The 12,913-nt window shown below is 39.8% G+C and overlaps 1 protein-coding gene across 1 annotated transcript in view; it reads left to right on the forward strand.

The window, feature by feature from the left end:
* Nucleotides 1–791: 791 nt before the first annotated feature.
* The window catches only part of nnt2 (nicotinamide nucleotide transhydrogenase 2), a 19,253-nt gene continuing 7,131 nt past the window's right edge, over nucleotides 792–12,913 (forward strand). The window contains exons 1-12 of the mRNA XM_042775673.1: nucleotides 792–1,021; nucleotides 2,078–2,307; nucleotides 6,271–6,488; nucleotides 6,588–6,675; nucleotides 8,044–8,132; nucleotides 8,238–8,425; nucleotides 9,686–10,011; nucleotides 10,133–10,286; nucleotides 10,845–11,006; nucleotides 11,078–11,188; nucleotides 11,563–11,708; nucleotides 12,306–12,501. Of these exons, the coding sequence (XP_042631607.1) occupies nucleotides 919–1,021; nucleotides 2,078–2,307; nucleotides 6,271–6,488; nucleotides 6,588–6,675; nucleotides 8,044–8,132; nucleotides 8,238–8,425; nucleotides 9,686–10,011; nucleotides 10,133–10,286; nucleotides 10,845–11,006; nucleotides 11,078–11,188; nucleotides 11,563–11,708; nucleotides 12,306–12,501 (2,011 nt within the window). The 5' untranslated portion in view covers nucleotides 792–918. The remainder of the gene's footprint in view (nucleotides 1,022–2,077; nucleotides 2,308–6,270; nucleotides 6,489–6,587; nucleotides 6,676–8,043; nucleotides 8,133–8,237; nucleotides 8,426–9,685; nucleotides 10,012–10,132; nucleotides 10,287–10,844; nucleotides 11,007–11,077; nucleotides 11,189–11,562; nucleotides 11,709–12,305; nucleotides 12,502–12,913) is intronic.

Below are 12,913 nucleotides of genomic sequence, written 5' to 3' on the forward strand. Positions count from 1 at the left end.
AGGTCAGCAGAAGGAAAAGCAGTTTAGTGAGAGACATCTGTATCTGAACGAATAAAGCAGTGTATTTTTACTCTGGGAATGTTTATCATTTGTACTTAATAAAGATTGGTTTATTATATATAGAGACAAATATATGCTTATAAGGATCTGTGCAGTGTGTGGAGTATGTGTTTGTGTGTGTGTGTTTGGAGTGTGTGTGTGTGTGTGTGTGTGGCATGAGTGTGTATGTGTGTGTGGAGTGTGTGAGTCTGTTCGTGGGGTGTGTGCGTTTGTGTGTGGAGTGTGTGTGTGTGGAGTGGGTTTGTGTGTGTGAGTGTGTGTGTGTGTGTGTGTGTGTTAGAGTGTGTGTGTGTGGAGTGTGTGTGTGTGTGTGTGTGTGGAGTGTGTGAGTGTGTGTGTGTGTGTGTGGAGTGTGTGAGTGTGTGTGACTGTGTGTGTGTGGTGTGTGTGTGTGTGTGGAGTGTGTGAGTGTGTGTGTGTGTGTGTGGAGTGTGTGAGTGTGTGTGACTGTGTGTGTGTGGTGTGTGTGTGTGTTAGAGTGTGTGTGTGTGGAGTGTGTGTGTGTGTGTGTGTGTGTGGAGTGTGTGTGTGTGTGTGTGTGTGTGTATGTGCGTGTGTGTGTGTGAGTGTGAGTGTGTGTGTGTGTGTGTGTGTGTGGAGTGTGTGTGTGTGTGTGGAGTGTGAGTGTGAGTGTATGTGTGTGTGTGTGTGTGTGTGTGTGTGTGTGTGTGTGTGTGTGTGGAGTGTGTGTGTGTTGGCATGTTTCCCTGTTCTCTCGTCACTGGTCAGTGATCTCGCGTTGCGGTCCGAGAGCGGCAGGTGTCTTCTCCCGGCTGCTGGAACATGCGTGTCTGCGTCTGACAGAGAGTGTGTGTGTGAGTGGTTGAGACTGTGTTGTGTTCCTCAGACATCTGAGACATGGCGTGTCTGCTGCGCTGCGTGACGTGCTGCTCTGTGCAGCGGCCGGGGAGACGGTTCTTCCAGACCTTCCCTGCTCTGTATGATCAACAGGCTCTTAAAGGTGAGACGGGCTCCTCAGATCTATAACTCGGTTCATGTGAGGTCAAAGTAGTGTGAAAGAAGAGCAGAAGCTCTCAGAGAGTTTCTTATTTTCAGCTGAAAGTGTTGAGTGATGTATCACGTGTGAATGGAACTTTCTGTGGTGGAGATGAGCGAGGTCAGTTAAAGGTGAAATCCAGATGATCTTTCGCTCTCAATGTCCTCTCGAAGTGTCCTTATCATTGCATGTCACTTCCCTTTAGCTGATGCATGTGCGACTCTACTGGATCTCTGCCAATGAGCTTCTAATAATGTCTGCTGCCTCGCTCTGATTGGATGTCGCGATGCCAATTATGGAGAGAAATGTGTTAGCTGATCCGGCCGTGACGCTGAGCTGCCCTGAACGCCGCCCGTCTGTGTGTGTACTCAATGTTCCCACTGTTGCATTATGACATAGATGGTAAAACCTGGAAAAGAGCATTGTGGGATCCACACACTTCACCGAAAACTATGGAAGCTTATTTCCACCACAGAATAAAAGGAACTTGCAATGTTTTTTCTCATAATTCAGTTTTTTTCTCACAGTTTATCACAGTTTGAGTTTACATATCACAATTCTGAATGCACATCTCAGGATTCTGAGTTTATATCTCACAGTTTAGACTGAATGTGAGATATAAACTCAGAATTACAAAGGAAAAAAGACATTGTGAGAAAAAGTTACAATTATTAAAAAAAAAATTCCATTGAAAACAGCTTCACAGAGCGTCTGTATTCTGTTTTGTTCTGTATTCTGTTGCTTCTGTGTAATGTTTTCATATAAATGTATGGTTAGGGTTTAGGTAAGAGTTATTCTATAGTAATTCTAAGTAGATTTCTACATTCTTCATTAATAATGTGAGTGATATTTGACATCCAAAACTCTCACTGCAGTGCTAGTTGTGGGTGGTTTCCAAGGAGTTGCTATGTGGTTGCCATGGTGTTGTTTTTAGCACATTAGGTGGTTGCTATGCAGTTGCTAGGGTGTTCTGGGATGTTCCTACTGAAGGCGTTTTCCTGCTGTCCGTGTGTGTGTTAGGTGTGCGATATAAAGACGTGCTGGTGGGCGTTCCTAAGGAGATCTATCAGAATGAGCGGCGGGTGGCCGTGTCGCCCGCGGGTGTGGAGATGCTGGTCAAACAGGGCTTCAGGGTGCAGGTGGAGTCCAGCGCCGGACGCGAAGCTAAGTTCTCTGACGATCAGTACCGGGCCGCCGGAGCCCAGATCACCGACACCAAGGGAGCGTTTGGATCAGATCTGGTCCTGAAGGTGAGAGTCTTGTCTGTTTAAACCAGCTTCAGGCTGCTTTGAGACTATAAAGAGGTTTATATCCTTCAGCTGACGCCTGAACAACATCTGCTCAGAGGCTCTGGACACAATTACACCTGCTTTTATACAAATGTGATACATTTTATCAAAGTTCTGAGTTTATATCTCGCAATTCTGAGTTTAATTGCAATTCTGAGTTCATATCTCGCAATTATGATATTAATCGCAATTCTGAGTTTATATCTCACAATTCTGAGTTTAATCGCAATTCTGAGTTTAACTGCAATTCTGAGTTCATATCTCGCAATTATGATATTAATCGCAATTCTGAGTTTATATCTCACAATTCTGAGTTTAATTGCAATTCTGAGTTTAATCACAATTCTGAGTTTAATCACAATTCTGAGTTTAATCACAATTCTGAGTTTATATCTCACAATTATGAGTTTAATCACAATTCTGAGTTTATATCTCGCAATTATGATATTAATTGCAATTCTGAGTTTATATCTCACAATTCTGAGTTTAATCGCAATTCTGAGTTTATATCTCTCGCAATTCTGAGTTTAATTGCAATTCTGAGTTTATATCTCGCAATTATGAGTTTAGTCGCAATTCTGAGTTTATATCTCGCAATTCTGAGTTTAGTCACAATTCTGAGTTTATATCTCGCAATTCTGAGTTTAACTGCAATTCTGAGTTTATATCTCGCAATTCTGAGTTTATATCTCGCAATTCTGAGTTTATATCTTGCAATTCTGAGTTTAATTGCAATTCTGAGTTTATATCTCGCAATTCTGAGTTTAATCGCAATTCTGAGTTTATATCTAGCAATTCTGAGTTTATATCTCGCAATTCTGAGTTTATATCTCGCAATTCTGAGTTTAATCGCAATGCTGAGTTTAGTTGCAATTCTGAGTTTATCTCTTGCAATTCTGAGTTTAATTGCAATTATGAGTTTAATCGCAATTCTGAGTTTATATCTCGCAATTCTGAGTTTATATCTCGCAATTCTGAGTTTAATCGCAATGCTGAGTTTAGTTGCAATTCTGAGTTTATCTCTTGCAATTCTGAGTTTAATTGCAATTATGAGTTTAATCGCAATTATGAGTTTATATCTAGCAATTCTGAGTTTATATCTCGCAATTCTGAGTTTATATCTCGCAATTCTGAGTTTAATCGCAATGCTGAGTTTAGTTGCAATTCTGAGTTTATCTCTTGCAATTATGAGTTTAATTGCAATTATGAGTTTAATCGCAATTCTGAGTTTATATCTCGCAATTCTGAGTTTATATCTCGCAATTCTGAGTTTATATCTTGCAATTATGAGTTTAATCGCAATTCTGAGATTATATCTCGCAATTATGAGTTTAATTGCAATTCTGAGTTTATATCTCGCAATTATGAGTTTAATCGCAATGCTGAGTTTAGTCGCAATTCTGAGTTTATCTCTTGCAATTATGAGTTTAATTGCAATTATGAGTTTAATCGCAGTTATGAGTTTAATCATAATTATGAGTTTGTATCTTGCAATTCTGGGCCCTATTTTAATGATGTAAACGCAAAGTGTAAAGCGCACGGCGTAGGTGCACTCAAGCCATGTCCAAATTCACTTTTGCTATTTTAATGACGGAAAAACAGTTGGTGCGCCCGGGCGCATGGTCTAAATGGGTTGTCCCTATTCTCTTAATGAGTAATGGGTCTTAATGAGTAATGGGCGTAACGTGCAATAAACCAATCAGAGTCTCATCTTCCATTGCCTTTAAGAGCCAGCTGCGCTCGTGCCATGACGGACTTGCTATTTACACGGCGGAATTTGGCAAGCGCAAAGACAGAATGCATCTCCGAGATGAAACGGAGCTGCTCGTGTGCGAGCAAATAGATAGCCTAATTCTGATACATGCGATGACTATCCATTATGACATTTTTATATTTAATTAGCCTACAAAAAATTCTTATGCATCGCAATCCTTAAATTTTTAATATTTGGCATGTTTGTGTGCTGCTGTGCGTCCCTGTGTTTAATAAGCAGCGAGTACGTGCGTTATGGACTCGCCAATACTAACATGCTCTTTAAATAACAAAGAAAAAACATTGTGCCAGACATTAGACCAGGTTTGAGTTGGTCTATGGCGCAGTCTATTTTCAGATCCTTAAATCAGCAATGCGCCAGCAATGCGCCTGAACACACCTCTTTTTTAGACCAGCACGCCCATGGGCGCACAAATGGGCACAAATGCATTTGCTAATTAAACGACGTGGCGCTGGACGGGAAAATGCGAACGGAGCCGGACTGAAACTACCAAACACACTTGCGCTGCGCCTTGTGTCGCATTGAGCCGGGTGTATGATAGGGCCCTTTGAATTTAATCGCAATTATGAGTTTAATCGCAGTTATGAGTTTAATCGCAATTATGAGTTTAATCGCAATTATGAGTTTAATCATAATTATGAGTTTGTATCTTGCAATTCTGAATTTAATCGCAATTATGAGTTTAATCGCAATTCTCTAAATCTTAAAAATCTTAAAATTATATCTTGCCATTCTGAGTTTAATCGCAATTCTGAATTGATATCTCACAATTCTGAGTTTATATCTCGCAATTCTGAGTTAAGCCGCAATTCTGAGTTTATATCTCGCAATTCTGAGTTTAGTCGCAATTCTGAGTTTAGTCGCAATTCTGAGTTATATCTCACAATTCTGAGTTTAGTCGCAATTCTGAGTTATATCTCGCAATTCTGAGTTTAGTCGCAATTCTGAGTTTAGTCGCAATTCTGAGTTTATATCTCGCAATTCTGAGTTTATATCTCGCAATTCTGAGTTTATATCTCGCAATTCTGAGTTTAGTCGCAATTCTGAGTTTAGTCGCAATTCTGAGTTATATCTCACAATTCTGAGTTTAGTCGCAATTCTGAGTTTAGTCGCAATTCTGAGTTTATATCTCGCAATTCTGAGTTTAGTCACAATTCTGAGTTTATATCTCGCAATTCTGAGTTTAGTCACAATTCTGAGTTTCTATCTCGCAATTCTGAGTTTATATCTCGCAATTCTGAGTTTATATCTCGCAATTCTGAGTTTATTTCTCGCAATTATGAGTTTAATCACAATTCTGAGTTTAATCGTAATTATGAGTTTGTATCTCGCAATTCTAAATATAATCGCAATTATCTAAATCTTAAAAATCTTAAAATTAGATCTTGCCATTCTGAGTTTATTCGCAATTCTGAGTTTAATTGCAATTCTGAATTTAATCATAATTGTGAGTTTAATCGCAATTCTCTATATCTCGCAATTCTGAGTTTATATCTTGCCATTCTGTGTTCAGAATTCAGTGATGAATGACTTGAATGACTAATTCTCTATAACAGGGAAACGCTAATAATTAGTTAAATCATAAAATGTACCATTAACAAAAAAATTTAGAAAAATACAAACAAATCAAAATAAAACTTACTATAAAAGATTAAAAGTTTTATGTGTTTATCTGCATGTCATGTGACAATTAACCAACATCAGAGGTCCATGCATATGTGAATGTGTTGTTAAATTACTGAAAAATTAACTTAAAATCTTTATAAAAATATTTTAGCTCAAAGCAGTTTGGCTTGGTGAAAGAGTGTGTGATTCATAATTGTTCATAATTCACAATTATACAACAGTCCGATCTGCTCGGCTGATGAGCTGTAAAATCTATTTTTAAAGAAAGAGCAAAAATAAACATATTTGTGTGAAATGTGACTTATTACATATGAACATCTTGTTTATTGATCTGTTGTATCAAAACATTCTTGCTGTTGTTGTCAATAGTAGTCAATAAGTCATGTGATCATCTGTGAGTGAGTGTCATATTGCTGAAATATGTTCTCATACGCTGACTCTAAATGCTGTTTCAGGTCATGTAATGTGTGTTTTGATTGTGCTTTAGTGAAATGCGTCAGTGCTGTGACTGATGTGTGCTGCAGGTTCGAGCGCTGGTGTTTAACGAGGGTTTACGGATGCATGAGGCTGACCTCCTGAAGCCCAGATCCACACTGGTGAGCTTCATCTACCCTGCGCAGAACCCCGAGCTGATGGACAGACTGAGCACTCAGCAGTGTACGGTGCTGGCCATGGACCAGGTGCCACGGGTCACCATCGCACAGGGATACGACGCGCTCAGCTCCATGGCCAACATCGCCGGGTGAGACGGCAGGCCCCGCTCTCTCTGTGTGTGTGTGTGTGTGTGTGTGTGTGGAGACCTGTGTGATGATGATCTCATTCGTTACGCTCTCGTCCGCAGGTATAAGGCCGTGGTTCTCGCCGCCAATCACTTCGGAAGGTTTTTCACTGGGCAGATCACAGCGGCGGGAAAAGTTCCTCCGGCGAAGGTACAGGACACGCGTTTATAGTTAACTAAAACTAAACCTAAACCATAAAAACATTTTTGTTATTTGAAGTAAAATAAATGTTAATTACAATAAAATAACATAAAAAAACTTCAGTTCGTTTCCGATGCAAAATTTCTCATTTTCAGTATGTTTAACTTGACATACTAAAATAACTGAAATAAAAACTGTATGGACGTATTGACAAAAAAAAAAAAAAAAAAAAAATACAAATGACAAAAACACAAAAAATGATTACAACTTTAACTAAAATTAACATGAAAGCAGAAAATATAAAAGTAACATATAATTCAAAATATTAACAAAAAGTATAATAGTATCTCAGTGATACTGAAATAATCCGTGTGTCTCAAATGATGCAGGAATGTCCGAGAATCAGTAAAGCCATGAAATGTTTTAAATATCTTAAACGGTATAACAGAACTCACTAAATAAACTAAATATTATTTTAAGAGATTTTAAATTTGGGGATGGAAAATCACAATACAGCCTGATGTGATTATTAAAGTTCAAGGTCACAGTCTGTTATTTAACTCATTTAATATATAGATTTTACTACTATCAGTGCAGTAAAACAAGTTTATAGCTTTTCTTTAAATCTAATATTTGCAATGTATATGATATTATGCTACACACTCATTTCAGTACATGTATATTGAATTGCAGTTGAACGTGTGTTTAAGTAAAACAATATGAGAAACATGATTTATTTTGATGTTTTATGGGTTTATTCTGTATGAACACACAGTATTCATTTTATTTGCTGGTGCAAGTCTTAAAAAGTATTCAGTTATTCTTAAAGAACTCTGAAGGTGCCCTGTTTTTGGTGATTTTTAGTGGACAGGATTTAAAATACATTTATTTCACACTAAGTATAACTCAAATCTATTAACATATTTACTGACATATCATTCAAGACTTAAAAGTTATAATTAAACTTAATTTGGAGTACTATTAATGCATATTAAGCTTAAAATGTGTTTTAATGTCAGTATTGATGAGGATTGTATGATCTTTGAATTATATCGGTCTCTAAATGCAAGATATATATGGATAAAGCAATAAATCACCTGCCAAATGCATAAATATAAACGTAATGATCCACTAACACTAGATCTGATATTTTTGATGAATTAGTTTGTGTATCTTTATTTGGAATAAATGAAACATGGTGCTGCATTTTAAGTGATTGATTCAGACATTTTTTAAGTGAGACTCAACTGTCCAAATATATTTTGGGACACATACGCACAAAACAAACAAGGCTTTTGCTAACCAGATATGATATCTTGAGCTTGAAGTAAACGTGTGTGTGTGTGTGTGTGTGTGTGTGTGTGTGTGTGTGTGTAGGTGCTGGTCATCGGTGGCGGTGTCGCAGGTCTGGCCGCAGCAGGAGCTGCTAAATCAATGGGTGCCATAGTGAGAGGATTCGACACCAGGTGTGTGTGTGTGTGTGTGTGTGTGTGTGTGTGTGTGTGTGTGTGTGACACGCTTCATCAGTCCGAACCTGAGGTCAAACTGACCGTCTGTGTGTCTCCTGTTAGACCGGCAGCACTGGAGCAGTTCAAGTCGTTCGGAGCGGAGCCGCTCGAGATAAACCTCGCCGAGTCGGGTGAAGGGATCGGAGGATACGCCAAAGAAATGTCTAAAGAGTTCCTGGAGGCCGAGATGATTCTGTTTGCCAAACAGTGCAAGGACGTCGACATCGTCATCAGCACGGCTCTGATTCCTGGTGAACACACAGAAAACTAATCATTCACACTGTTTATTTCTTATTGTGATATGTCACATTTGACAGGGTTTCTGCCCGTCTTAAGCAAGTCTTACTCCACCCTGCCACACATTAAGGCCTAAAAATATCTTAAATCATCATGGCATTACAAGACTTTCTTTGCTGATTTAAGCATTAAATGTTGCATGAGCTGCTAAAAATGAATCTCTTCCTCAGTATTTCTGTCTTGTTTTCTGTTCCAGTACAAAAATCTAAAAATCCTTAAACCAAGATACATTTACTGGAGATGCAAAATGAACACATGAAGTCTTGTTTTCTGAGAAACTGAACAAAATGAAATGAATTTATGCTTAAAACAAGAACAAATATCTGTCAGTGGGGAATAAAAAAACTTGTTTTCCCTTCGAATTAAGAGTCCATTAGCAGATATTTGTTTGTGTTTAATTTATAAAGTCACTTCATTTTGATCAGTTTCTCATAAAACAAGACTTCTTCTGTCATTCTGCTTCTCCAGTAAATGTGTACTGATTAAAGAATCTTTAGACATCTGCTCTGAAAAACAAGACAGAAATACTGAGAAAGAGCATCACTTTTTTGCAGTGTGATCTGAAGGTACAATAAAAGTTATGTCAAGATTCTAGTGTTTGGGAGCAGAGAAATTAAAATATTAAATATTAAAAAGTATTGGCGATCTTTTGGAAGACATTTACATTCAGAGAACATATTAACATTGTGTTTCCTTCACTTTGTTCCTTAAATGTTCTTTACTTGGTCTTAAAAAGTCATAAATTGATCTTATAAAACAGATAGTTCTGGTTCTTGATTCTGATTGGCTGAGCCACGTTCAAAGCTGTTGTAAATTACAAAGTAACATACATCTTTGTTTACATTTGTGTGTTGCTCGGCAACCACTTTGTTGCAACCACAACTGTTTCTGAGGAACTACATTGTTTGGTGGAAGAATACTGTTTTTATTAATATCATTACACTTTATTTGTTCTGTTTTATTTTGTGAAACCTTTCTACGTATATGAAATAACCGTTTTATAAAAGCAATAATCCCCGTGAAGCCGTGGGCAGCTAAGGGCCATTGTTAGGCACGACGCGAACCCCCTTAGCTGTTATAAATTCACTGTAAACCATGGCTTCACGGGGATTATTGCTTTATTCATAAAGCCTGGTTTGATCACAGCCGTGTGTGTGTGTGTGTGTGTGTGTGTGTGTGTGTGTGTGTGTGTGTGTGTGTGTGTGTGTGTTCAGGTAAAAGAGCTCCAGTGCTGATCAAGCGTGAGATGGTGGAGAGCATGCGTGACGGGTCGGTGGTGGTGGATCTGGCGGCGGAGGCCGGAGGAAACATCGAGACCACTAAACCTGGAGAGCTGTACGTCCATCAGGGCGTGACGCACATCGGCTACACGGATCTGCCCAGCCGCATGCCCACACAGGCCAGCACTCTCTACTCCAACAACATCATCAAGCTGCTGAAGGCCATCAGCCCCGACAAAGAGCTCTTCCACTTTGAGCCCTGCGACGAGTTCGATTACGGGACGCTGGATCACGTGATCAGAGGCACGATGGTGATGAAGGTGACCAACCCAAATAAACTCACTCCTCTGACGTGCATCAAGACATGCTGGCATTAGAAATCAACCGAAACTAGTATAGGATTTTATTTAAAACATAAATATTTTATTTGAATGTTTCCAGGAAGGTAAGAATCTTTTTCCCGCACCGCTACCGAAAACCACCCCGCCGCCGGCACCCGCCAAAGTGAAGACCGTCGCCGAGCTGGAGGCTGAGAAACAGGCCGAAATCTCCCCGTTTAGACAGACCATGACATCAGCAGGAGCCTACACAGCAGGTCAGGGAACTAATGAACGAATGAATGCATGCATGAATAACGGAATCCATGAACAAACAATTGAATAAATGCATGAATGATGGGATGAACAAATTAATGAATGGATGGTAAAACAAACAAATGAATGAATGCATGAATAAACAAATGGATGAATAAATAAACAATTGATAAATGAATGATCTGATGAATGAATGCATGAAAAAAGGAATGCATGAACAAAAAATGAATCAGGACAAGACTTGTTTTATAAAAAGGAACAAGAAAAACTTAAGAATTTGATAACAAGTACAATTAATGAATCTTTTGTTATTTTATATTGTATGTTTTACATACACATTTTTGTATGTTTATAATTTGAAATGTTTGCTTATTGAATGTAGAATCTGTATCTGCCATGAAATAGTCTGTGTAGCTGATATGACAATAAATTTAATGCATTTAAACAAATATTAAATAATAAATAATAAATTAATGAATGATTGAGGAAAAAACAAATGCACAAATGAATGAAACACTGTTATGGAGGAACTCTCTCTCTCTCTCTCTGCTGTTGTGAAGGTCTCTCGACCGTGCTGGGTTTAGGTATCGCTTCTCCTAATGCTGCCTTCACTCAAATGGTGACGACCTTTGGCCTCGCTGGAATTGTGGGATATCACACGGTGTGGGGCGTGACTCCAGCACTGCACTCTCCGCTGATGTCAGTGACCAACGCCATCTCAGGTGAGGCTCACGCAGATACACCTGAACACAGGTGTGTGTGTGTGTACTGATATATGTGTGTGTGTGTTCAGGTCTGACGGCGGTGGGGGGGCTGGTGCTGATGGGTGGGGGTCTGACACCCTCATCTCTTCCTGAATCTCTGGCGCTGCTCGCTGCGTTTGTGTCCTCCATCAACATCGCAGGTCAGAGAGGAATCAACCCATAAACTACACCTCCGACACAACTACCTAGAAACCAGCGGTTCTCCACATTTTTGACATAACCCCCCCTCCCCAACAATATTCAAAGGCTCCCTACTTTAATATTACCAGAACTATAACTGTTATATATTATCAACAGAAACTGGGAGTGTCAATACAGATAAAATGACTAATGATTCATGTTGTGATTTTGCTGAAGATTCAAGAACTGTATTGTAGACTCTGACACTGGGCCACATTGTGAACTGCACTTATAGATGATATTAATAAAAGAGTTTGCTACAGCCTTCATATAGTGCTAAAGAGCACAGATCGCACACAGTACTGATGCCTGATCTGCTGCATGTGCTCTTCAGGTGGGTTCCTGATCACACAGAGGATGCTGGACATGTTTAAGAGGCCGACTGACCCTCCGGAGCACAACTACCTCTACTCTCTGCCCGGCCTGGCGTTTGTGGGCGGATACGGGGCGTCTGTGGCCGGAGGATACAGCATCGAGCAGGTGCTGCACGTGTGTGTGTGTGTGCGTGTGTGTGTAGATGATGTATCTGGGCTCGGGTCTGAATCAGTGTGTGTGTGTGTGTGTGTGTGTGTGTAGATGATGTATCTGGGCTCGGGTCTGAATCAGTGTGTGTGTGTGTGTGTGTGATGATGTGTGGACTCGGGTCTGAATCAGAGATGATGTATCTGGGCTCGGGTCTGAATCAGTGTGTGTGTGTGTGTGTGTGTAGATGATGTATCTGGACTCGGGTCTGAATCAGTGTGTGTGTGTGTGTGTGTAGATGATGTATCTGGACTCGGGTCTGAATCAGTGTGTGTGTGTGTGTGTGTGTGTAGATGATGTATCTGGACTCGGGTCTGAATCAGTGTGTGTGTGTGTGTGTGTGTAGGTAGATGATGTATCTGGACTCGGGTCTGAATCAGTGTGTGTCTGCGTGTGTGTAGATGTGTGTGTGTGTGTGTGTGTGTGTGTGTGTAGATGATGTATCTGGGCTGGGGTCTGAATCAGTGTGTGTGTGTGTGTGTGTGTGTGTGTGTGTAGATGATGTATCTGGGCTGGGGTCTGAATCAGTGTGTGTGTGTGTGTGTGTGTGTGTAGATGATGTATCTGGGCTCGGGTCTGTGTTGTGTCGGGGCTCTGGCTGGACTCTCGACTCAGCGCACCAGTCGTCTGGGTAATGCGCTGGGAATGATCGGGGTGGCAGGAGGAATCGCAGCTACGCTGGGCGCTCTGAAACCCTCACCTGAGCTCCTGTCCCAGATGTCCCTCGCCATGGCAACAGGTGGAACTCTGGGTAAGAGCCGCTCATTCCAGCACTGGATTTTATTGCTGATTTTCAGACTAAAGGCCCACTCACGTGAATCTACAACAGAAACATTCCAAAGTTCATGACTGGTGGATTAAAACAACACAAACATTCAAGCTGAGTAGATTGTGTATTATTACACACACCTGCATCTTGAAAAACAATTTGGCTGATTTGCAAAAAAAAAAAAAGCATAACATTACCTAATTTGATGATGCTGATTTGAAAAATATAATAAAAATAACTTTCATCACGTATAGTTTTTTCACAAAATAAGACTGAAGATTTTTCAAATTATATATGTTTCACCTGCAGTGTACTTTTAAAAATAACAAAAGCAGTCAAGTTTGTCAAGTCAAGTTTCAGTTTTAATGACTAAAGGAAGTATTCAAATATCATT

The sequence above is a fragment of the Cyprinus carpio genome, chromosome A18 (genome assembly GCF_018340385.1).
Source record: "Cyprinus carpio isolate SPL01 chromosome A18, ASM1834038v1, whole genome shotgun sequence".
NCBI classification, from domain to species: domain Eukaryota; kingdom Metazoa; phylum Chordata; class Actinopteri; order Cypriniformes; family Cyprinidae; genus Cyprinus; species Cyprinus carpio.